We start from the raw sequence: 24,772 nt of genomic DNA on the forward strand, positions 1-24,772 counted from the left end.
GAATCCTCACTGTTATTTATCTGCCTAGGACTTTGGACAAATCACTGCTTCTCTAAACCTCACGTTCTCACCTGTAAAGTAGACATAATGATCATAATGTTTGGGGTTTTGTACATAGCAGAGCAGCTCCTTTGCTGTGAGCTATTGAAAGTCAGCCCTTGACACAAGGGTTTGTAAAAGAAAAAAGAAGAAGCAAAATAATAGAGTTGTTTGAGGATTCATGAGACGCATATCAAGTGTGTAGCCTCAGCCCCTGGCACGTGGTAAGTGCTTAATAAATATCAACTCTCTGATATATGGCAGGGGGCTCCTAGGCAGGAAACACCTAAGCAGATGTCTGAGGCCCATAAGGCCTGTTGGACACCTGCACGTATTATATTAGAAGAACAGATTTTGGCTTTTGGTGGAGACTGCTTTAGGAGATGGCTCAAAACTAATTTAAGCCCAAATACAGGAACACCCAGGGAGAGCAATTAGCAGTAGATATTTTTCCTAGATTGGGGTGGGGATGCCACTCTATTGCTTAGATTCTGATAAATGGACCTGTTTGTTCCAGTCTTTTAGATAGAAATATATAATTTATTCTGCTTATCCATTTGCTTAGGTTTAATGACATTTCATTCTGATGAGTGAAGAATCTACCGAGTTTATGGAGGGAAAAATGCCTTATAGATATACATTTACATTTTTCTTTCATTGTAAATGGGTTTTAGTGGCTCATATTTTAAAATACAAAAGCGAGTTGGCTGAGGAATTAGTGGGGGTATCTCTCCTCAGGTGTCTCCTATCTTCAAGGAGAGGTTTTTTTTTTTAATTTAAAAATTTTAGGAAGGACAGGGTCTTGCTATGTTTCCCAGGCTGGCCTTGAACTCCTGGCCTCAAGCAGTGCTCCCGCCTCTGCCACCTAAAGTGCTGGAATTACAGGTGTGAGCCACCGAGCCGGCCAATAATTTTATTTTGAAATAAAATTTGGAAAACGCAGAGCCACGAGGGGGCGCCCTGGACCCTGGCCTGGTGGTAAAGCCAGCACCTTCATAAAGGAGGAAGGATCTCCTAGATGTGGGGTTCAGAATGAAATAGGAGCATTGGCTGAACATCTGCTGGGGACCTCACTGGGGACGCACAGGGCCTCACTTACTAAACGCAGACACTCCCTGAAGTGGGTGCTTGTGCCCCATCGTGATGAGCTCACAGGCTCAGGCAAGTTCAGCAATCTGTCCCGGGTCACTAAGGTAATAAGTGGGAAATGAGATTCAGACCCAATTCCGTGCAGTTCTAAAGCCCGGGATTTCCCAGGCCAGCTGACTAAGGCTTTCCCAGGCCAGCTGACTAAGGCTCGGGCCATGTGGGGAGGGCTTGATACCTGGAAAGTGCTGGTCAGCGCGGAAGTGAGGCTGGTGGGCGCGTGTCCTCGGGACGAGGGTCACAGGCATCTGCCAACCAGGGAGGTGTTTGCAGCCGGGGTTAGGGATCTCGGGATGCTCCTGAATGTGGGAGAAACAGTCTCTCTCCCTGACCATCTCGGAGTCTGTGGTTGGGAAGAGACTTTGTTAATGGGAAGAGGGTGTCTCTGGCTTGGTACCTGTCCCCAGAGATGGGTGACTTTTATTGTAAATGAGGGACTTAGCATTCTGCTTTGTATATAATCTGGACTTAATTTTGTCACCATGAATGTGTCACTAGGAATTATTAAATTTTGTAAGAATGTAAAGTTTTTGAGCCTGAAGTAATGAGGATAAGATGGTGGACTTTCAAAATCTTTCTCTGAGAGGTAAAGTGTCTTGGGGGAATTAGTGCTCCTGAAAACAAGGATGAGAAGCTGTGGCCCTGGGGAGCTAATGAAGGGGGTCAGGAATCAGGAAGGTGATGTTTATCAGGATGAGGAGAGAAGGCTGGAAGAGCATCAGGAGCAAGATAAGGGCAACAAACGCTTTCCGAGCATTAATCTGAGGTTAAAATTTTCCTCCCCATTTTACACATGATGAAACTGATGCTTAGAGAAGTTACATAATTTGATTAGGATCAAACAGCTAATATTTGGCAAGGCTGGGACCTGAACCTGGTTTTCCAGATGCCAGTGCCCAGTCACTTTCCATAATGCCAAATGGCTTCTCAGAAACTCAACACCTCTTCTCTAAGTGCTTTCCCTGTTTTCCTCAAATCCAGGAACTGTTGGTCTTTTGGGCAATTCTGAGCACAGCCACTAAGTGGCGACATTGCCTGACTATGGCTCAGCCCTGTTTCTCCGGGGAAGAATAGGGGAGGGGAGGGGAGGGGAGGGGAGGGAGTCGGAGTTGCCCTGTTGTGTGTTGTGCTGTGTATGGGGCTTTCTTCTACCTATTTAGTCCTCCCAGCAACCCTGCAAAGGAGGTATTATCTCATTTTCCAGATGAGGCCATTGAGGATCTGCTGGATGACAGAGCTTAGCGGTAGAGGCAGGAACGGAATCAACGTCCAGCTGGATTCCACGTCCTGTCTCCCAGCATGCTGGGCTCCCAAAGGAAAAGCCTTTCTGTGCCCTCAGACTACACAGTCTTGTGGGGAAGTGGACAGTGGGGACCCCACGTGAATTTTAGGCTGGGACAGCCTAGCAGTGAGGGAGGAGGCTGGGTGAGGAGTAACCAAGCCTTAGCTTTGGTGATTGATGGGAAGAATTGGGTTCTGAGGTGGAAATCAATTACAGTTACAATCTCCTGTGTGGATCCCCTAGAGCGCTGCTCTCCTGGAGACCGACATTCAATCCCTCAGCAAGTGTCTCCTTCTGCTTGGGAAGAGGCTGTGTTTTCTTCCCGATGAAATGGTTGGCTGGTGTTGCGGGGCCATGCTATGTGAAAAATGTGTCCTGCATATTTAATTATTAGATCCACCCACAGACAGTGTGTGCTGGAGCCAGCTGGAGCCGGCTTGTGAGCTGGTTTTGTGCATCTCCTCACAAATCTGTGTTCATAGTCACGATGTTGGTGGTTGGAATTAGAAAGAGTGGGAATATTTACACCATGGAAATTGGCAATTACTAGAAACCAGGGCTTTTTCCTCCTGTGGAGCCAGTGGTTAAACTGCTACCTGCCCACCACTGCCTACCAGGCAGCAGAAGGTGCACATCTGAGAGGCAGGTGAGAGCAGAGAGATGGACCAGGGGCGCCGTGGATTTGTGGCTCCCATGTCATACTCACTTTGGGATCTGAGTAGAATTGCTGTACATTTAAATGGATATTTTTCCATCTCTCATATTTTTTTGCTGAGGGCAAATAACTGCATTTGAGAAGTTCAACCTGCATTTGAGGCGCCTCCCCTGGCAAGCAAGATGGCTGACGCTGGAGTGTGTCTTGGGGCCAGCCCTGAGCTGGAGCCCTGCTGGCTCCTAAGGAGGTGGGCACCACACAGCCAGGGTGGGCTGCTGTGTCAGCGATGGAACAACAGTGCACACCTGACTGCTCAGGGCCGCCTGATAACATTTAAAGGAGAGGAGCTCTCCTTCATTTTACCACAGAACGTGGGCCCCTTGTGGGCCGAGATGGCTGTCAGAAGGGGAGGTGCTGGGTGAGGCTGTGCTCTCTTTGAAACACCTAGGAGCTCAGTGACAGCAGCAGGTGGTGACTGGACAGGAAGGGAAGTCTCCTCCAGTGCCAGGCTCAGGTGTGCTCAGTAAATATGTGCTGCATGACAAGCAGTCCAGGCTGCCACCTGTAGCCTACGTGGAAGCTGCTTGTCTTGTTCCAGAGCATACATGACACCCTCAGGGTCTCCATGGACAACAGCTAAGAGTGCTGGGAGAGCCCAGAGCACCTAATTCACCTGGGGCAGGTTGGGGACGGCTCCCCAGGGCCATGTGAGCTGCATGTGGAAGGGACAGCAGACGTTTGACAGGGGATGGCAGGGAAGGCTCTTACTCAGGTACTGAGTGCAGGTGGGCAGGCGGAAGGCTGACGGGGCATCCTTCTGTTGTCCATAAGGAATGGGGCTAACCCCTCTAAATGAAGAGTTGTTTTCCCAATGAACAGCTTCCGCTGGGCTCTCCCTCCCCTCTGTGCGCCATCGAGAGGGTGCTCAAAGGTCTGTGGGCACATTCTGGGGTTGCAGTTGGGATCTGCAGAGACCACAGGCTTCCCTGGGGGGGGTGGAGCAGCTGTGGCCTGAGTCCCTAGTGGGTTTGGAGGTTGGATTGGGTGACGTGGCCTATCCTCCTCCTCTGCTGGACGAAAGAGAGATTCTGGAAACCAAGAACCGAGAAGGAACTCTTGAGATAAAGGAAGTCCTGCAGAAAGGCACCTGTCTGCTGTGGTTGGAGTGCAAATGTCACCAACACACTGACGTTGGGCGGGAGCTGGCCCTACCTTAGGCCTGAGCCGTCTCTCCATCAGTGGGGCCTTTCCCAAGTTCAAAAGGTAACGTAGTTGGCATGATTGAGGTGGCGAAGACTAGGATGAAAACACGTTGTGAAATGAGACCATAAGCCCCAAGGGAGGAGGGCAGGGCTGGCCACCTCCACCTTAGAGTGTGAGGGTCCCCAGTGAGACCACCGAGGCTTCTCAGGCCAGCATGTGTGCAGGGCTGTGCTGGGTGTGAGGCAGTGCAGGCCTGTTTGTGACTGGCAGAGTGTAGAGGGAAGTGGCTGTGGTTGGTCCAGGGCTGCCTTGGGGCCCAGAGGCTCTGGAGATGCAGCCACAGGCCTTGGTTCCTCTTCCTGGGAGTGGTGTGAGGGAGGTGAGATGCCGCCTGGGACAGGCCTGGCCTCCCTCTCCCTTGGTGTGGCTCTTCAAGGTCTGAAGCCATCCTAGTGTGGGAGACTCACTTCGCTGAGAGGGGACTTGAATTAGGAAAGACCATTGGTTTGGGAGGCCAGGGACCTGGTCCTAGGCCTGGCTCTGCCAGTTACTCACTTTCCACACCTTGGGTTTACCAGTTCATCTCTTTGGAACCTCAGTTTCCTCATCTGTAAAATGAGAAGGTGATCATAATGATACCCATGTGCCCCTCACAGGTGACGAGCCCCAATGTGTCCATGGGTCAGACTCCTCCCAGCCTCACCCCGTGGAACTTAGTTCAGGGCAGGCACCTGTCTCATTGCCATGGGCACAGGGGCCCAGTTCAGTGACCTAAGCGTAGGACCTCTCATCTGCTGCCTTTGGGGGGCCCTGACCCCCAGAATATTTTTCTCTGGCTGCTCAGCTTCACGAAGTAAAGGTAGTTTCCAATTGTCTCACAAAGAATGGTGAGGCTTTTGACATTTTCTCTTTTTTGTTATAGTAAATAAGTTACATAAGATATATTAGTGCCTTATGGCCTTCATACCAACACAGATCAGATAGAGAATTTCATATTGGCCGTTTTTCATTAGATCTTTTAGTGGCAGATGACAGCATCTTCTTTAGCTTTTTTCTTTAGGAGAAAATGTGTTATGAAAACATACATTTTAGTTCCATGATTTTTTGTTAGAATGAAAGAAACAAACTCATGCCAGAGATTCCAGAAATGGTGTCCAGAGCCACAATGCAGAATTGGGCTGTGGAGAGAGCTGCCACCTGTGCCGTGGACAGAAAAGAAAACTGCAAGGTCAGGGCTGGGCGTGATGGCTCATGCCCATTATCCCAGCACCTTGGGATGCTGAGGCAGATGGGTCACCTGAAGTCAGGAGTTCGATACTAGCCTGACTAACATGGTGAAACCCTGTCTCTACTAAAAATACAAAAATTAGCTGGGCCTGCTGGTGGGCACCTGTAATCCCAGCTACTTGGGAGACTGAGGCAGGTGAATTGCTTGAACCCGGGAGGCAGAGGTTACAGTGAACTGAGGTTGCATCATTGCACTCCAGCCTGGGCAACAGAGTGAGGTCAGGAGCTGCTGGTTGTGACCATGCCATTGCTGCCAGCCTTCCTTGCCCAAAACATGGCCTGCACCTTGCCTCCACCCCCATGTAACTCAGTCTCAGTAAAAGTTCTGTGTATGTGAAATGACCTGTGGGACCTCAGCTGAAATGTGTCTGAAAAACGTAGTTTTGAGCTTTTCATCTCTTGCAGTACAGGAAGGCATCCTAGGTCAGGGGCATAATGGGTGTTGGATGAGCCTGTTTAGGAAATGTGCCAGTTTGCCCTCAGAGATCTGCCCGAGCTTGGTTTGATCCCTGGCCAGGGCTTGACACAATGAAGCCACCCTATGCTCCTGAAAATGTCCAACTTTACTGTCTCATAGTCCCCCACTTTCTTTCCCTCCCAGTCTAACCCTTCACACCTGCACCCACACCTGCTGTCTTGGCTCTGTTCTGCCCTGGTTTCCAAGAAAACACCCAGTGGATCCAAGAAGGTGCTTGGTCATTGACTTCACTGCAGCTCTGGGTCTATCTCAGGGAGGCATCAGATCTCACTGGCCATAGACAGGCTTCCCCTCTTTGCTGTCACTTTCATATCTGCCTCCTTCCACAGCCCGAGTCATGACACAGGACCACCCTCCTGCCTGTGATGCCCTCTGGGCTGGGTGACTCAGTGACCCTTCCTCTAATTAGTTCTCTGAGGGAGCAGCCCGGCCAGCCTTGGTCTCCATCACCCTGAGATCCTGAGGGTGAGCGCAGATGAACTGCCCAGATTTTGATTCCACATAAGAAGGAGATTCTAACTCTAGAACTCGTGGACTGCCTTTTGCAGTAACTTCCCCATTACCAGGTAGGGTAGTGAGAATCAAGCCAGTCTTGAATATCTTCTCTCCTGGGAATCTGTGGAGCAGTTCTAGGTGAGAGCACAGAGTGCACTCAAGGTGACGTGCTTGGGGACACACAGTGGGATGGGAGAGTGGCTGTGATGTCAGCGATGAGTCCTGAGCTTGTGGTCAGGAGTCCAGACCCTGTTCCTTGATTAGCTGTGTGACCTTTCACAGGTTCATAACCCCTCTGAGGTGTGGGTTTCACATCCGTTAAATGGATTTAATACCCAGAAACCTACCTTGAGGTGGTCATGGGGTCAGGCCTGCAGCTCCAGCCTTGGGGGTGTTCTGCCTGTGCAGCCATTGGGGAAGACCAGGTGGGGAAAAGGAGGCGGTGCCTTGGGGTTAGGAAGATGATACTGTTCCCCCAGGGTAATGGAAGGGGGAACTCGCAGATGTTATGGTGTATCTAGGTCTGGAGAGAAGTGGCTTAGCAGGAGGTGGAGAGTTTAAGGCAGCTGAGGCTGTGGCAGAGGGAGTATGCAGCTCTCTGTCCTGCAGGAGCAGGGCTGGGAGGAACTTACAGGGAAAGTCATGGTTCAATCCAGCCATGGCTGAATGGCTTTCTGTAGACTGTCAGCTTTTGTGGGGGTCTGTCCTTACCCTGAGTGTATAGAAAGGTGACTAGCACTAGTGGGAACTGAGAAACCATATGGCCACCAGCAAAAGGTGAATGCCAGGATTTGCAATGGGGATGTGGGGAGTTTACACTATCCACGAGAACTTTGTTCTTTTGCCCATAGCTTCTTACTTACGCAACTGACAGTTGAAGTTTTTGGAAAATCAAAACAGAAATCTGGCTGGACACGGTGGCTCATGCCTGTGATCCCAGCACTTTGGAAGGCCAAGAAAGGTGGATTGCTTGAGCTCAGGAGTTCAAGACCAGCCTGGGCCACATGGCAAAACCCCGTCTCTACAGAAATTAGCTGGGAGTGGTGGTGCCTCAGTTACTTGATGGGGCTGAGGGGGGAGGATCGATGGGCCCAGGAGGTTGAGGCTGCAATGAGCCAAGGTTGCGCTGCTGCACTCCAGTCTGGGTGACAAAGTGAGACCCTGTCTCAAAAAAATAAAAATAAAAAAAAAGAAATTTAATTTACTAAATAAGCCAGGGACAAACGAAAGCCACTGAACTCAGGAGTGGCATAGCCCAGCCTTTCTGTAAGAGGGTGACTTCTGTGCCTGGTCATAGGCTGACACTGGTCACCAGGGCCGCCTGGGGCAGAGCTGTGAACCCACAGTAAGCATCAGGGGAGGGTATGTGTGAGAACACCAAGCTGGCTGTGCCTGCAGGGACGGGACAGTCTGACACACTGCCAGGAACATCACAGAGTGAGGTTGTACTTTTATTTCTTCTGCAATTACTTATTGTGTGTGTGTGGTACTGTAGGGACTGGGAGGGGATGAAAGAGCTGAATGGCTTTCTCTCGACTGGTGGCTGTCTCCCCAGTAGTAACTTGCTAGCCCCACCCTTAAAGTGGGGAAGGGCTCCTGTGCTCAAACTTGTCCTTCCCTCTTGCCTTTGTTGCTTCCTATGTTTCTTCTGCAGCTGAACAAGTAGCAGGCAGCCTGCCATGGGGCCCTGCTCCGGGACCAGTCCCTGTGCTGGGACTCAGGGCTCCTGGGATTCATCAGTCTCCTCCTCAGTGAGTGCAGTTGGGAGGGAGGGCAGTTGGGTGGGGCTGGGCTAGCCGGGTCTGACCACTGGATGGGCTGTTCAGGTTCCAATGTCTTTGGGCAACAAAAAGAGAAAACCACTCTGTTATGATTTACAAATGCAGCATATTTGGTTGGAGCCCCAGGATGGAAATAACAAAAAGTCCTTTTGGTGGTGAGGAGGCTGGGAACCCTGAGCTGGGGCAGTCTTGGCAGTATTGAGGGAAACTCTACCAGGGAGGTGGGGCTGCTTCTGCTGCATTAGCAGGGCAGCCTGATACTGCCTGGAAAGAGGGATGGAGACAGACAAACTACCTGTCTCCTGGGGAAGAGAGGGTGGAAACAATACACTCCCAGCCAGGAACTCAGAGGTGTTCTGACAGTCTATGCAGCTGTCCTGTGGAGGAGGGGCAGAACTGGAACCCTTGTGTCTGAACTGGAAGAAGCTCCTCTGTCCTGGGCTTCTCCACTGAAAAAGGAGAGTGAACATGAACTCCCTTGCCTGGGCTTGGGGCTCACAGGTCATCACAAAGGAGAGGACACTTGGAGGTCTCAAGTTTATCTTAAAATTGTTTGTGTAATTTGCAATAGTTTTCTTTTCTTTTCTTTTCTTTTTTTTTTTTTTTTTTTGAGATACAGTCTCGCTCTCTCTCCAGGCTAGAGTGCAGTGGCGCCATCTTGGCTCACTGCAACCTCCGCCTCCTGGGTTCAAGAGATTCTCCTGCCTTAGCCTCCTGAGTAGCTGGGACTACAGGTGCGTGCCACCACACCCAGCTAATTTTTTTTTTGTATTTTTAGTAGAGACGGGGTTTCACCATGTTGGCCATGATGGTCTTGATCTCCCAACCTCGTGATCCGCCTGCCTCAGCCTCCCAAAGTCCTGGGATTACAGGTGTGAGCCACTGTGCCTGGCCAAATAGTTTTCATTTAAAATATTAACCAGCATTTATCTTTGCCTAAAATGAATAGCACAGGAGGATCCCTTTATTGTCCCTGAGAGTTGCCTTTCCCTCCACCCTGAAATGCTGCTCAGGTCCTGGAGGCCGCAGGTGAAACCATGTTTATCACAGCACTGTTGTAGGGAACAACCCTGGAAAAAAGAGGAGGTGCCCATCAATTCATGAATGATTGACCAAACTGAGGAGTATCTGTACCATGGAGTATTATGGAGGCTTACAAAAAGAAATAGTCCAGTTTCCTGGAAGGAGTTTTAAATTTTTTTGAAGTATGAGGTATGGAATCCTAGCAGCAAGTTCAGGAAATGAAACACAATGAAATCCTTACTTTATAAAAGGAAAAGCATCTTCCAAAATTTAAGGGTTTACATCTTTACGGTCACATGTTTTTAAGACTATATTGGCAATGTGGAAGGAATCAGTAGATTGCTAACATGGGCTACAACAGAGCATGAATTTGGGCAGGGAAAATGGAGGGAGAGAAAGCAGAGAACACAGGGCATTAAGCAAAAAAAGGAAACTGAAAGAAAGACTGTCCTAGTCTAGGCTGTATATCACATTTGTGACTCTATTGAAGATTATATGTTTGTATGTACAATGAAATTAGGTCAAAATTAATGACAAAATAAGACATAGTAAAGATGAATTTTCGTGAAAGTTTTATGGTTATAATTTTTTTGTTTTAATATTCCAGCCAATACTTGAACTTGCAGGGAATTATATGAAATTGAACAGATTAGAGAGCATTTGTAAAACAGGATGTCTTGAAAAAACATTGGGCTTAGAAATAGGGCTTACGTCCTCTTTACATAGTTAACCTTCTGTTGTCAGCAAAATACAGGCGTCTCCACTTCTACAGTGTTATTTACCTGGAAATATGTTCAGTTGTATAGAGTTTTCCATGTAGGCATGGGGGTTGGAAGATTCCTGAAGAAACAAAGAAAAATAAAGAAAGAATGGAAGGAAGGAAGGGAGGGAGAGAAAGAAGGAAAGGACTTAGAATTTCTCATTTTAGGGGTAGGAGATCTGTGTCCAGACAAAGAAAGTGATTCTCTCAGGGAATTACTGGGAAAGAATGAAATTGGTTGTCCCAGTGGTGTGGTACTGAATGAGACAAGCCCTCTTGCAGTGGAATTTGGTCAGAGGCTGTCCGCAGAAGGAACATCATTGTGAAATTGCTCTGCGTCCTTCCAGGAATCCTGAAGCTCCATAATTGGATGCATTTTTCCTTTGGTTTCTGGATAGTCCTTGTTCCAGTTCACCCTTGACCCAGGGAGAGAGATGGTGGTGAAGTAGTGATGATGTAGGTAGAAATGAGGAATTTGTCCTCATCATTCTTAAACTCTTACACCCTTCCTGAACATGTGTTTGGATGGGGGAGTGTGGAAGGGGAGGAGGGAGACTGAGGGTGGCTCAGCTCACATATAATTTCCCAGAGACAGAGGCAGCTGCAGGTGAGAGTGGTCCTCGACTTCTGGGGAGCCCCTGACCATAACAATTACAAGATTTACTGAATGCCCACGCCGTGTCTGCCAGCAGGGAGCTGGAGGAGAAAGTATCTCTGCATTAGGGGCTCCAGACAGAGACATGAGACAGTGGAGATGGCACCAAGAAGTGCAGTTTGGGCATCAAACATGAATTGTTGGTTTGTGAGTGTGCTGATGGGAGCTATGTCAGACAAATGGACTATATATATACATACATATATATATATATATATTTTTTTTCTTTTTTGAAACAGGGTCTCACTTTGTCTCCCAGGCTGGAGTGCAGTGGTGTGATCTTGGCTCACTGCAGCCTCGACCTCCTGGGCTCAAGTGATCCTCCAGCCTCAGCCCCACAAGTAGCTAGGACTACAGGTGTGCACTACCATGCCGGGATAAAAATGGGCAATCTTTTATGCTGATGATAGGATTTAAAATTTTATACAGTTTAGATGAATGTTTAACTCCACCTTGTAAATTTCCACCTGCTCCCTGGCTTGTTTTTTCTTCTTCAGGTTTAGCAACTCTGTAGATCAGAGAGCTCCTGCTGCCTTCCTTCCCTCTCTGAGTCTTCATCTTCCTCCCGGCTATGCTCATCATCCACCTTGTGGGGCAGATCCTCCCTGGCAGCCTGAGGGCTGAGCCTCCTCTCTTTCTGGTTCCAGTTCCCTCGTCCAGGAAGTGGGGTCTGTCCAGGCTGCCTGTTTAACCCTCTGCTAGCCAGAAGTCCCTGCTCTGCTCAGCCACTGAAAGTAGCTGCTTCCCCTTTTCAGGAGAGGGCAGTTGGGGTGGAGACCCCGGCAGCTGCTCAGGTCCTCGTGGGCTCAGACGACAGTGCAGCTGAGCTCCGGGGAGGGCAGGTGAGGGTGGAAGAGCTCATGGGCAGCATCCTGCAGGGGAGGCCCTGGGCTGGGGGAGGAAAGTGGGCTCCAGGTGTGGCTCTGCCCTGTGTGACTCAGGACAGGTCTACCCCCTAGAGAGCCCCTACTCTGTAATAAAAGCAGGAGTTTGGACAGATCATCCCTGAGTGCCCTCTCAGCAGTGAGGTTCTGGGATTTGGCGAGTCCTGTGGCTCTATCAAGGTCTCTGCTCTGTCTCCCTATCCTGTCCTATCCTGTGGCCTGATGGGCACTCACAGCCAGTGAGCCTGTTTCAGGCTTCTTCAGAGAGAAGACCCTGGGTGTCCCTGTGGCCACTTTCTCAGCCCTCAAGGGAGGAAGGGACTCCTCCTCTCTCAGCCCCCTCCACTTGACCCTCTGCTTTCTCTGCCTCTGCTCCTGAGAGGGGTCTTGGGGGTCAGCCTTCACTCAGGAAGGCCTGCTGCAGCTGTGGCATTTAGAAGCCACTAATACAATCCTCAGCCAGACCTTTTCAGTTTCTGTCTGCTCAGCAGAAAACACTAATTTCTTTTTCACTGGTTCCAGGCAATGCTGCAAGAAGTAAGACAAACACTGTTTTGGCCAGAATTATTCCTGAAAATCTCTTAGGAAAGTGCCATACAGGAGACTGGAGTGTTATCTCCCAGCAAGTCTAATGAATGGCTACATTTCTCCTGGTGGAAAAAATGGCTGTTTCTTTGAGTGAGCTTCAGATTAAATAGAACACCGTTATCATTATTATTATTATTTTTGAGATGGAATCTTGCTTGTTGTCCAGGCTGGAGTGCAGTGGCAAGATCTTGGCTCACTGCAACCTCTGCCTCCTGGGTTCAAGCGATTCTCCTGCCTCAGCCTCCTGAATAGCTGGGATCACAGGCACACACCACCATGCCTGGCTAATTTTTGTATTTTTAGTAGAGACAGTGTTTCACCATGTTGGCCAGCCTGGTCTCGAACTCCTGACCTCAGGCGATCCACCTGCCTCAGCCTCTTAAAGTGCTGGGATTACAGGCCTGAGCCACCATGTCTGGCCAGAACACTTATGTTTAGTGTCCATTTTTATACCAAAATTGTACAAAATACTTAAACATTGCACTCCACAAGAACCAGGACTTGATCTCAGAATTGCTTCAGATTTGTTGTACTAGCTTTATTCCTAAAATCAAGGGAGTATATTGGATAAATTTTATTAAAATAAAAAGTTCTGTGGTTCTCTCATTTGTTCTTGCTGAGGAAATACTCGTGTTTCCTGTTTCCATGCCCTAGGTGTCTGCAGCACAGCAGCCAACACTTCTGGAGCACATGGGCCCTGCAGTGAAGGATTCTGGAGCCCACATTCATCTGAAGGGGATCCGAGGAGGTTCCGTCTTGTTGAATGTGATTGAGAGGCTCAGAGTAGATCTAGGCACCAAGCTGGAGGAAGTTGTATGGACTTTGGGCAAGCTGTCAAATCATACACAGGTGCTGAGAGTCCACAGAGGGGCCGCCTCTCCAACCTGGGTCGGCCTTGAGGCCAAGTTCAAGCAGAGGGTCCATGTGCCCAGTGTGTTGTCTCTGAGGATTGAGAACCTGGCCCCTGAAGACAGTGGGCAGTACATGGCCATGATCTGCTTAACTGGGGGACAATTATCTGGCCAGGTTTTCTACCTCACTGTCTATGGTGAGTGACATCCCTCCCTCCCCCATCCTCTGGCTTACCTGCTTTTTTTGTCCCTAGAGTGTCACATAGGCCCCATGCAGGGTTCCATTCAGACACCAGCCTTCAGACTCCATTTTCTCCACTAAAATAAGGCACATGAGATCCCCAGAGATACAGAGCAGAGCTGAGATTCACACCAGGAAGAAAATCTCTTCAGTGTTTTGGGAGAGGAAATGGAAATTCAGCAAAATGGCAATTTTTCCAATAATATTAATCATCCTATATATGATTAACATTAATTTGTATAGTAGTTTTTTATCGCTGATGTAACAAACTACCAAAAATTGTTGGCTGAAAGCAACACAAATTTATTATCTCACTGTGCTGTAGGCTAGAGATGTGACACAAGTATCCATGAGCTAAAATGAAGGTGGTGGCAGGGCTGTGTTCTTTCTCAGGGCTCCGGGGAGAAGCCATTTTCTTGCGTTTTTCACCTGCCAGTGACTGCTGGCGTCCCATGGCTCATGGCCATCTTCCTGTATCTCCTAATAGAACACTGATGTTAGTGTTTGGGAATTCAGAATCATCTCCCTATTTTAAGGTCAGCTGATTAGCAACCTTAATTCCATCTGGGACCTTAATTCCCCTTGCCTCGTAGCCTAACCTATTTCCAGGTTACCAGGATGGGTCCTGGACATTTTGGAGGCCACTGTTCTGCCTACCACAGTTGGGAATCCCTGTGAATGGAGTCCTCCCAGTCCCCTCTCCTCTCACTCAGCCCCAGCCTGAGGTCGGACTCAGTCACACGAGCTGCCACAAATCTAGCTCTCAAAGCCTCCATCTGTGTAGGAGAAAGTTTACACCACAACACTTTTTAGGAAACTAATTTAGCCAACTCTTTCTTTCCCTAAAGTTCCTCTCTGCTTGGGGAAATATCCTGCCATGGAGAGAGTGGCTTTTGCAGCTTTAGGTTCCCGTGATTTCTCAGGCTGGCCTGTGAATCAGATTCTTTTCTTCTGCCCGCACCACAGGTTCAGTGGCATGTTCTTTTGTTGTTGTTGTTGTTGGTCTTGAGACAGGGCCTTACTTTGTCACCCAGGCTGGAAGGTTGGAACACAGTGGCATAAACACAGCTCACTGCAGTTTCAACTTTCTGGCTCAAGCGATCATACCACGTCTGCCCCCACAAGTAGCTGGGATTATAGGCGAGCACCACCACACCCGGCTCATTTTTGTATTTTTTCTAGAGACGGGGTTTTACCGTGTTGTCCAGGCTGGTTTCAAACTCCTAAGCTCAAGCAATTCGCCTGCCACGGCCTCCCAAAGTGCTGGGATTACAGGCATGAGCCACGGCTCCCAGATCCAGTGGCACTTTCTAACCACATTCAGAGTCATTTTTTCCAGTCATGACCACTGCATCTCCCACAGACATGTCCACTTTTGGGAGCATGGGCCTTTCTCTGGCCTCCCAGAGCTGACCTGATGTCCTGTCCCTCAAGGGTTGTGTGGTCCCCAGCTTGGCCTCAGCTGGGGATGCAGGTGAAGGAACCTGGGCCAGAATAAGCCCTTATATCCCAGACTTTTTCTTTCCTGGAAAGACCCTAATTAAAAAAAAAAAAAAAAAGAGGCCCTGAGAGGGTGGAGTCCAGCTTTTATTTTCTTTGGGACAGTTTAAGACCTATTCAATCTAGGAAACCAACATGGAGCTGAACTCAGTGGCTTCTCCTGTCATTTGCTCAGTATTTGGCCTTGAGCAAATTGTGTTTTATCTGTAGAATACACCCACACCCGCTTTTCCTATAGGGAGCATGCCATGGCTTTAATGAGAAAATGACAAGAAAGTGTGGTGTGCAGTGTTCTCCACAAATGTGAGGTTTCTTTCTTCTGTCTCCTTCTTCCCCAGAGCCTGTGCCTCATCCTGAGATCCTGACCGAGTCACTGTCTATCATACCAGGCTCGTGTAACATCACCGTGGAGTGTAGGGCTCCAGGAGCCACAGAGGACCTGAATGTGACTTGGGAGAGCAAGGGCCTCCTCGGAGAGCTGGAGCACAGAGAAACACCAGGACCAGCCCCCAACCCCTGGACCCTGGCTGTGAACCTGCCCCTGAGCCAGCGGAACAGCAATCTCACCTGTGTGGTCAGCAACCAGGTGGATCAGAAAGATGTGATTTTACCTTGGGGAAGCCTGTGTCAAGGTGAGTGGTGAGTGTAGCCTGCAGGATAGGAGGGGCTTCCGAGCTCAGGCAGCACTGGGGTTTAATGGTTCTGGGCTCTATTCCCCACCATGTGCATTAGCACCACCTTCCACCTGCTCACCACACACGGCAGTGTGGGAGTCACATCCACCTTGCTTCTGCCCGTAACCATCTCTCCCACCGATGCCCTCCTCCCCACAACCCCACCATGTCCTTGTTGGTAAAGGCAGCAGCCTTCCAGGAGCTCTCCCACCCCATCCATCCTCCACTGGGCATCCAGAGTGGGCTTTGGGAAAAGCAGGACGGCTTGTGCCATGGTCTGTGTCATCTGTGGGAACCTGATCCCAGCCACTCTCTGTATGATTCAGAGCTTAGATGCACCTCTGTCCGTGTTGCTAGCCTCATCTGCTCACTTCACACCAAACTGCTTGCTGTAGTTCTCTGAATGTATCCTGCTGTTGCAAGCTTCTGGGCTTCTGCACATGCTGGCTTTTCTGTATCAGCCATCCCAAGTCCTGTGTCCTTCACTTCTGCTTCATGGGATGAAGACCATGTAAAGGACCCATGTTTGGTTTAAAGTTCTGTTAATAAGTTTGAACAAGGGCTTCCTATTTTCATTCTGCATAGGGCCTTTTCAGTTATGTATCCAGTCCTGCACTTAGGCAGCAATCTTTTAGGGAGCGTCCATGGCACCCCACCCTGAATAGTAGTGGTGGGGTTATGTCTTTGCTCTGTAGACTGCAATGCCCTCAGGCAGAGGCCACCATCATGTTTTCCTTTGAATCCCTGTGCCAAGTACAGCTTCTGGCAAAGTTTGCTCACAATCGGTGTTCACTGGATGAATGAATTACTTGGTACCCTGGTGCAGTCACATCTTCTCTTAACCTTTCCTCCAGGAGCTGCTGGAGAGCTCTGATGTGTCAGCATCCCTTTAAACCACCCGTTACCTCCTCCCCTGTCCTCCATCCTGGAGTGTTCAGCACTTAGCGTGACAACAAGGCCCTCTGGGCACAGACTCCTGCCCGCTCTGACTCTCCTTGCCATGGCTCCTCCCTGCCTTGTTCCTCTCCTGCTGCAGTGTGGTGCCGGCAACTCCCAGGGCTGGTGTTTTGACACAGCAATTTCCTAAATGTGGTGCTCCTTCTTCCTGGAATGCCCCACCCTGAATATCTGAGAAACTCTTACTCCCGCCTCAAGCCTCAGTTTAGCCAGCACCTCCTCTGGGAGGCCCTCCCTGATGACCTTGTACAAGGTGTAAACCTCTATTGCAGCTGCGATGCCTCTGTCTGGCAGTTCATATTTTCTGTCTTCCTTCCTGTGTGCTGGGCTGCTGTGGACATCGTCTTGTGCATCTCAGCATTCCTGGCACCAAGCAACAGCTCCTAACCAGTTCAATGAATGGACTTGCCATGCTCCTCCCTCTGCAGCTTCTGCACTAGTCTCCTTGCCACTGCTCCACCTGCTTTCTCCCTCTGTCTCCTCTTGGCAACGGGTATGTCAAGTTATTTCCTGCCTTAGCCTTTTTCAATCTCTGTCTGGGGGAACAGGTTCATGTAGACTGGACATGGCTCTCCTTCTGTGAGATATTCTTGGAGTCATTGCATTTGTGCTGTTGATCCTGGGAGCTGGGCTGTACCTCTGGAAGAAACGTGGGAAGAAGAAGAAGAAAGATGAGGAGGAAGAAGAGGAGGAGGAGAGAAGGAGGAGGAAGAGGGGGAGGAGACAGGAATAGGCAGCTGGCATTTCTCCATCGAGGCCCAGATATCTCCGCTTCCCCACTAGAATCTGGGTTCTCTTTCTCCTGAAAGAATGTCATTGTTTAGCTGTATGAGTAACCCTAGATATAGCATCGAGTTAACATGTCCAAGATATTTGTTACTGGAAAAAACTGAACAGCAATGCATGGTATGATTTAATTTTTGTAAAAGTGTATAGATAGGTAGACAGATAAGCACAGAATAAAATCTATACTACATGACAGATTACCAACAGTGGCTCACTCAGAGGTGAGGAATTCCTCAAGGTTTGCTTCTTTTTAGTTTATATAATGTAATATTTTATGTTATTTGAATCTTTTACAATGCTCAGTCACTGTGAAGTCAAAGGAAACAATTAAGATGATTTTGTAGCTTAATTCCATTTAGCTAATTAATCCCCATCTCTGTGGATGCACCTCATCTTCTCTGCTGACTGTGACATGGGGTAAAGACCAAACTCCATTCCACCCCATGCAGACACCATATACCTTTCCAGTTGCCATGAACAAATGAGAACAAACTCATGTAAAACAAAGCGATTCGTTCTTTACACACACCTGGGAGGGAAAGCAGCTCCAGCAAAGGCCATCTCTCAGGATGAGGGCAAGGGTGGGATTTCCTATAGGAAAGCAACAAAGTTTCGGGAGGAACAGCAAATCAGTTAAATCAGTGCCTGATTTGTCAGAGAGCATTGGTTGATGTCTGACACTCAGCTTTAGGCATGGCGGAGCCCCAAGTACATTTGTGAAGTTTGGGCAGTTGTGTTCCCGTTCTCCATCAAGCTGTTGCTGTTGTCGTTGTTTTTATTCCCACCAATATCCAGAGCCCCAGGTGCCCTGGTTCCTTCTTGGGGCCTTGACTGCTTTATCCTTACCTTCCACATTTAATCTTCAGCAGCAGGCAAGTCCTCAGGCTGCAGCTCAGGGCTCAGGGGAAGTTTCCTCCCTCAGACCATGCCCAGGAGCCTACACCCACCCTGTACCTTTCCCCCAGGATAGCCCTTTCTGGAAAACCTTTCCCCCTACCTCCACTTTGGAATTAGAGTGCAATAAGACCACATACTTGCCACAAAAGGTATATAGTTTTTTAAATTGTACATATGAAGCAGCTTTTCTTTCCTTATTTTATTTGTATTGTGCAGTAGTTGTACATTTTTAAAAAGGAAAAATGGTGCAAAACAGCAATCCCTTGCCCTGCCTTCTCTACATCTAGACTGGCTCTCCAATGACCGTCACTTTCAACTATGGCCTTTACCTCCAAGTTTCTCAATAATGTGCTGATGTTACTATCTTCAGTTCAATTTTAGGCACTAACTATTGACTTTTCATTACGATAAATGAGGATTTTCCTCTCTCACATGTCTTCCCTCCTTTATCCTCCATCCAACTAATATAGATATGTGACATTTTTGGTTTAAATCAATAGTATTTATAGTCTACAATTCTACAAACAGCTAAAATTATTTAGCATTTTTATTGTAGGCCAGACACCATTCTAAGGTGCCTTACATCCAATTACTAATTTAACATGCCACCATCTCTATCATATATTATAATTATCTCCATTTTACAGATGAGGAAATTGAAACATCTCTTGGTAATTTGTGCAGCGTTCTGAATCTAGGAGGTGGCACAGTTGCTATTAGAAGCCAGGTAGTCCAGCTCCAGCATCCATGCTTTCAACTGCTAGACAATCCCCAAACTGAAGCCTGCTATTGGGAGCTTACTATTGTTCTTGCTGCTAGGGATACAGAAGTGAACAAGACAAATACCCAGCTCTCACAGAGCTTGCATTTCAGGAGGACACTGTAAATGAACAAATGCCCAAGTAGAGAAAGAAGGTCAGGTGGTGGCCAGTGGGTGGAGATGAAGCAGCAGAGGGAGGCAGGAGGGCAGCTCTTTTCCATGGATGCTCAGGGAAAGCCTCTTTGGAGAGGGAGCATTTTAGGCCTGAGTCGAGTGTGAGAACCATTTCAGTGAGCAGGAAGAGCCTTCCAGGCAGAGGAAAGGGCATGTGCAGACGCCTTCAGCTAAGCTGGGCTGAAGTGCTGCAGAAGCAGTCACAAGGTCCCCATGGCTGGAGTCAGTGATGAAGCAGACCTTGAACTGAGGTGGGAGAGTGGCCTGGGCCTTCCTGTATTAGGATCAGGGAACTGAGATAGCTGAGGTGGGAGAACGGCCTGGGCCTGACTGTGGTGGGGTCTGGGAAGCGGGAGAGCTGAGGTGGGAGAGAGGCCTGGGATCATATCTTGTTGGTCCTGGAACAAGGTAAGGACATGGATTTTTTTTTTTTTTTTGAGATGGAGCCTCTCCCTGTGACCCAGGCTGGAGTTCAGTGGCGCAGTCTCAGCTCACTGCAACCTCTGCCTCCTGGGTTCAAGCCATTCTCCTGCCTCAGCCTCCCTAGTACCTGGGACTACAGGCACACGCCACTGTGCCTGGCTAATTTTTGTATTTTTAGTTGAGACGGGGTTTCACCATGTTGGCCAGGCTGGTCTTGAACTCCCGACCTCGTGATCCACCCGCCTCCACCTCCCAAAGTGCTGGGATTACAGGCATGAGCCGCCATGCCCGGCCAAGGACATGGATTTTAATTCTCAGTGGGACGGGAGTGTTGACAGAGGATTGTGAGCAGCAGAGGAGGATAGTGTGACATTGATTTAAAGGCCCACACTTTTGGCGTGTGTTGAACCCACTGCATGGCATCCAGGCTGGAGCCAGGGAGGCAGCTGAGGAGGCCCAGCGGGAATCCAGGATGAGACACTGGTGGCTTGGCCTAGAGTGGAAGTGGTGAGAGGTGGACTAATTCATGACACATTCTGGAGAGTTGACAGGATTTGCTGTCGGGTTGGATGTGGAGTATGAGAGGACGAGGAGTCCAGAGCGACCCCAAGGATTGTGGCCTGAGCACTGGGGGGATGAGGTGCTGTTTACCGAGATGGGGAGTGCTGGGGAAGGAGCAGGTTGGAGCGAGACTTTGAGATGCACCGAGGCCTCCACGGGGACTGTGCAGGCATTTGGGCATACGAGTGTGGGCTTGCGGGAAGGCGAGCGTAGGCAGGGGAGTCCTGAGAGCAGGGCCCGGGTGCTGGAATGGTTAGAGGGTGGGAAGACAAGACTGAGAAGGAGCAATCAGTGACACAGGAGGAAAGTCAGGTGAGTCTGGCATCCTGGGAGACAAGTAAAGAGAGTTTTTCTTGAGGAATGGAGTGATGCATTGTGCCCGAGCTTGCTGAGGGTCCAGCAGGGTGACGTCTGAGAGCAGCCCGCTGGAGTCAGCTGGGGGAGCTCATGGGGACCTCCCAGTGGCCAGCAAATTCTGTGGCTTCAGCGTCATTCTCCTTCCTCAGAGAGGGCGTCCCTGATCCTTATGCCTCCTCCTCTGCCAGTATCTGCACTTTCCCCTCTCTCTATTTCTCATGATAGATAGAAATTTTGGCATTTCCTTGTTTAATGCCTCTCCTCCACTCGACCGCACATGGCATGGGCAGGAGCATGCACGCTGCACTCATCCGAGTCCCCAGTACCTAGTGCTGTGCTTGGCACACAGGCAGTGCTCAGTGAGTGTCTCAGGAATGGATGTGGAGTCAGCCCCCATGAACCGGGACTCTGAACAGAGCCCAATCAGTTTTCAGTTCTGCTTTCATAGAGTCAGCAGTGGGAACAGGGTTTCTGTTTGGGACCTAACATTCCTGGGTAAGAGAGGGGAGAAGCCTCACACACAGACCTGGCCGGCCTCTGTAGAAATGATGTCTGGACATGCCTGAGTATCTGACAGGAGCTGTGGTAACAAGAAAGAACATGGGCTCAGGAGTGGCAGCAGTTTAAATGAAATAAACTTTACATTTTATAAAAGTTTTTCATTTACAGAAACATTGGGCAGATAGTACAGAATCCCACAGACTCCACACCTAGTTTCACCTTTTATCAACATCTTATGCTATTAACATCTGTTACAATTAATGAACTGATATGGATACATTCTTATGAACTCAAGTCCATGCTTTCTTCAGACGTCCTTAATTTTTACACGATGTCCTTTTCTGTTCCCAGATCCCATCCTACACACCTCTTTAGGCTCCTCTGGGCTGTGACAGCTGCTCAGACTTTCCTTGTTTTCACTGACATTCGTGAGGGGTACTGGTCAGGTGTTTTAAAGAATGTTCCTCAATTGGGATTTGCCTGATGTTTCTCTCATAATGAGACTTGGAATTTGGGTTTTGGGGAGGAGGATGACAGAGGTAAAGTGCCATTTTCATCCCATCGTTTGAGGGCGCATGCTGTCATCATGACATCACTATTGAGGCTGACCTCGACTATCTTGACAAAGGTAAAGCTTGTCGAGTTTCATCCACTGTAAAGTGACTCCTTTTTCCCCTCTTCCATACTGTTCTCTTTGAAAAGAAGTCACTGTGTGCAGCCCAGACTTAAAGAGTGGGGAGTTAAACTTTACCTCCTCGAGAGTGGAATGTCTTCACACATTACTTGGAATTTTCTGCACGGAAGAATTTTTATCTATTTACTTGTTTCCCATTTATTTATTTATTCAATCAATCATTCTCCTTGTTTTCATTTATTTATTTCTTTGTTGAATCAATCATTTATTTGTATCAGTATAAACTCATTGATATATATTTTATACTTTGGGCTATAATCCAAAGCCACTATATTTATTTTGTAGCTCAGATTGTTCTAGTTTGGCCATTTGGTGCTGTGTTCTTTTGACACAGCCTCATCACTCACTGTATGCCTTTTTTTTTGAGCACTTTCTTACTTGGACTCTCCAAGATGCTCCAGGCCCATCTTGTATATTTCCTGCTTCAGTTCTAGAAGCAGCCATTTCTCCCAGGAGCTCTAGTTTGGTTTACTGAGGAATTGCTTTAGAAACCAAGATCTGGGGAAGAGGTGTCCTTATTTTCAAGCATTAAGAATGCAGACAGTGATTTCCCATCTACAGACACAGATTCCACCTAAGTCCATAAAGTCTTATCATTTGCCTGCTTTGCTGGACATGAACAGACTTCAAGGTCACAGATGGGTCAGAAATTCATCACAAACATCTTTAGAAGGGAATGAAGGTAGTTAAAATAAGTCTGCTAAAGGAAATGCCATCTGGGTCCCCAAAATATGAGCAAGTTGAAGTATTCGGCAAGGAAAACATAGGGAGGGTTTGTTGTTTGCTACTGGACAAGCTCAGTAATAGTTGTCCTAGTACAGATGTTATTGTAAAGGCCCGTTGATAAAAACAATCCAGATTGTATTGCAAGTGTAGGACAAGAACAAGTGCTTTGGGGCCAGATTGATTTGGATTTGAATCCTTTCTGTTATTTGTCTGCCTGGAAGCTTAGATAAGTCACTTTGCTTCTCTAAGCCTCACTTTCTCATCTGTAAAATGGATATACTGATCATGCCTACCTAATAGACTTGTTTGAGGATTCATGGGATGCATATCAAGTGTGTAGCCTCAGCCCCTGGCACATAGTAAGTGCTTAATAAATGTCATTTGCCTGAAATAAGCCAGGGAGCACCTGCCCAGGAAACACCTATAGCAGATCTGAGGCCACAGGGCCTATTGGACACCTATACATGTTAGAAGAGTAAATTTTGGCTTTTGGTGGTGATTGCTTTAGGAGATGGGTCGAAACTAATTTAAGCCCAAATATAGGAACACCCAAATATAGGCAGAGCAATTAGCAGTAGACAATTGGGGTGAGGATGCTGCTCTATTGCTTAGATTCTGATAAACAGGTCCCCCTGGATCTGCCCACCCTATAGAGAATGGGGACAGTGGACTGCCCTCTTTTCCTCTGCACATTCCCTGGGCAGAAGCTCCCGGGGAAAGAAGAAGTGGACAGAGAGCAGAGTGTTTACATGGGTGGGATAGGCAGAGGCCAGCTCTCCCTCCAGGTCAGGGTCTCCGTAGATGGAAGTGATCAGCCCAGGGGACAGCCACCTCTGTATGGGAGAGGTTCTTCCATCTCCTGTGTGGGGAGGTTTTGAGGAGTTTGGCAATAGTAGCCAACATCATTTGCGGGGTCCCACCAACTCTGATGGCCAGTGGAAGAGAATGCATCTACTCCTCAATGGAGCTGGCCCCCTCAAGTGAGGGTCCCGGCAAGAACAGGGCTGCGCTCTCTAAACAAATCCCAGCCAGGAGGGAGGGGCCTCTGCCTCATTATTAACCTGGTCTTATCTCTGATTGATATTTTGGTTGGTGAGGTACTTGGCATCATGCTGTGCATTTGAACTCCACCCCAGAGACTGCGACCCTGGGGCAAACATTCAGTTACCCCATGGTTTATTCTACTGCATGTGTGAATTAATTGCCTTTCTTGTTTTTGTGAGCGATTTGGTCCTCAAGTGTATAATTTACTCTGCTTATCCATTTGCACATGTTTAATGCTATTTCTTTCTGGTAAGTGAAGAATCACTGTGTTTGTGCCGGGGGCGGGCAAGTGTGTTAAAACTATATTTACATTTTTCTATATTGTAAATGGGTTTAAGTGGCTCATATTTTAAAACGTAGAAGTGAGTTGGCTGAGGGATTCGTGGGTATCTCTCCTCAGGACTCTCCTTTCCCCAAGGACAGTTTTATTTCGAAAGAAAAATTGGAAAATGCAGAGCCACGAGGGGGCGCCCTGGACTCTGGTCTGGTGGTAAAGCCAGCACCTTCGTAAAGCAAGCATCTCCGAGATGCCGGGTTCAGAATGAAATAGGAGCATTGGCTGAGCATCTGCCGGGGACCTCACTGGGCACGCACAGGGCCTCACTTACTCAACGCAGACACTCCCTGAAGTGGGTGCTTGTGCACCACTGTGATAAGCTCACAGGCTCAGGCAAGTTCAGCAATCTGTCCCTGGTCACTCAGGTAATAAGTGGAAAATGAGATTCAGGCCCAATTCTGTGTAGTTCTAAAGTCCCGGCTTTCCTAGACCAGCTGACTAAGGTTCATCTAGGGAGGGCTTGGTACTTGGAAGGTGCTGGTCAGCGCGGAAGCGAGGTTGGTGGGCGCCCGTGTCCTCGGGGCAGGGTCACAGGCATCTGCCCACAAGGGAGATGTTTCCAGCCAGGGTCACGGAGTCTCGGGATGTTCCTGAATGTGGGAGAAACAGTCCCTCACCCTGACCGTCTCGGAGTCTGTGTCCAGCAAGAGCCCTTGTGGTTGGGAAGAGACTTTGTTAATGGGAATGGGGTGTCTGGGTTGCTGGTTAGGTGCCTGTCCCCAGACACGGGTGTCTTTTATTTTAACATTATATAACATTATGTATTATATAATGTTAAATATACTGTATAATAACAGTATATATATACTGTTATATAACATATAATAACAGAGTATTATATACTGTTATATAACATATATAATAAGAGTATTATATATGTTATATAACATATAATAACAGAGTATTATATATGTGATATGATATATTGTGTATATATACAATAATATAATTATATATACAATTGTGAACATAATAAAATGTTTTCTATTTTTGGACTCGAAGTACTGAGGATT

The 24,772-nt window shown here is 48.2% G+C and overlaps 1 protein-coding gene across 1 annotated transcript; it reads left to right on the forward strand.

The window, feature by feature from the left end:
- Positions 1 to 3,304: 3,304 nt before the first annotated feature.
- Positions 3,305 to 24,483, forward strand: LOC134734871 (uncharacterized). The gene is made up of 7 exons (XM_063628229.1): positions 3,305 to 3,540; positions 4,081 to 4,281; positions 11,452 to 11,467; positions 11,560 to 11,646; positions 12,931 to 13,324; positions 15,207 to 15,500; positions 23,823 to 24,483. The coding sequence occupies exons 1-7, from the start codon at positions 3,305 to 3,307 to the stop codon at positions 24,140 to 24,142; spliced, it is 1,548 nt and encodes a 515-aa protein (XP_063484299.1). The 3' UTR covers positions 24,143 to 24,483.
- Positions 24,484 to 24,772: the final 289 nt, after the last annotated feature.

This window comes from Symphalangus syndactylus, chromosome 12 (assembly GCF_028878055.3).
Source record: "Symphalangus syndactylus isolate Jambi chromosome 12, NHGRI_mSymSyn1-v2.1_pri, whole genome shotgun sequence".
Taxonomy (NCBI): Eukaryota; Metazoa; Chordata; class Mammalia; order Primates; family Hylobatidae; genus Symphalangus; species Symphalangus syndactylus.

Bases quoted from the DNA above. Each gene is read 5' to 3' on its own strand.
- LOC134734871 (XM_063628229.1), top strand. From the start codon at position 3,305: ATGGCTGACGCTGGAGTGTGTCTTGGGGCCAGCCCTGAGCTGGAGCCC. The intron at 3,541-4,080 runs GTGAGGCTGTGC...CTGGGGTTGCAG, and splicing joins GTCAGAAGGGGAGGTGCTGG to TTGGGATCTGCAGAGACCAC. The intron at 13,325-15,206 runs GTGAGTGACATC...CTTCTTCCCCAG, and splicing joins TTTCTACCTCACTGTCTATG to AGCCTGTGCCTCATCCTGAG.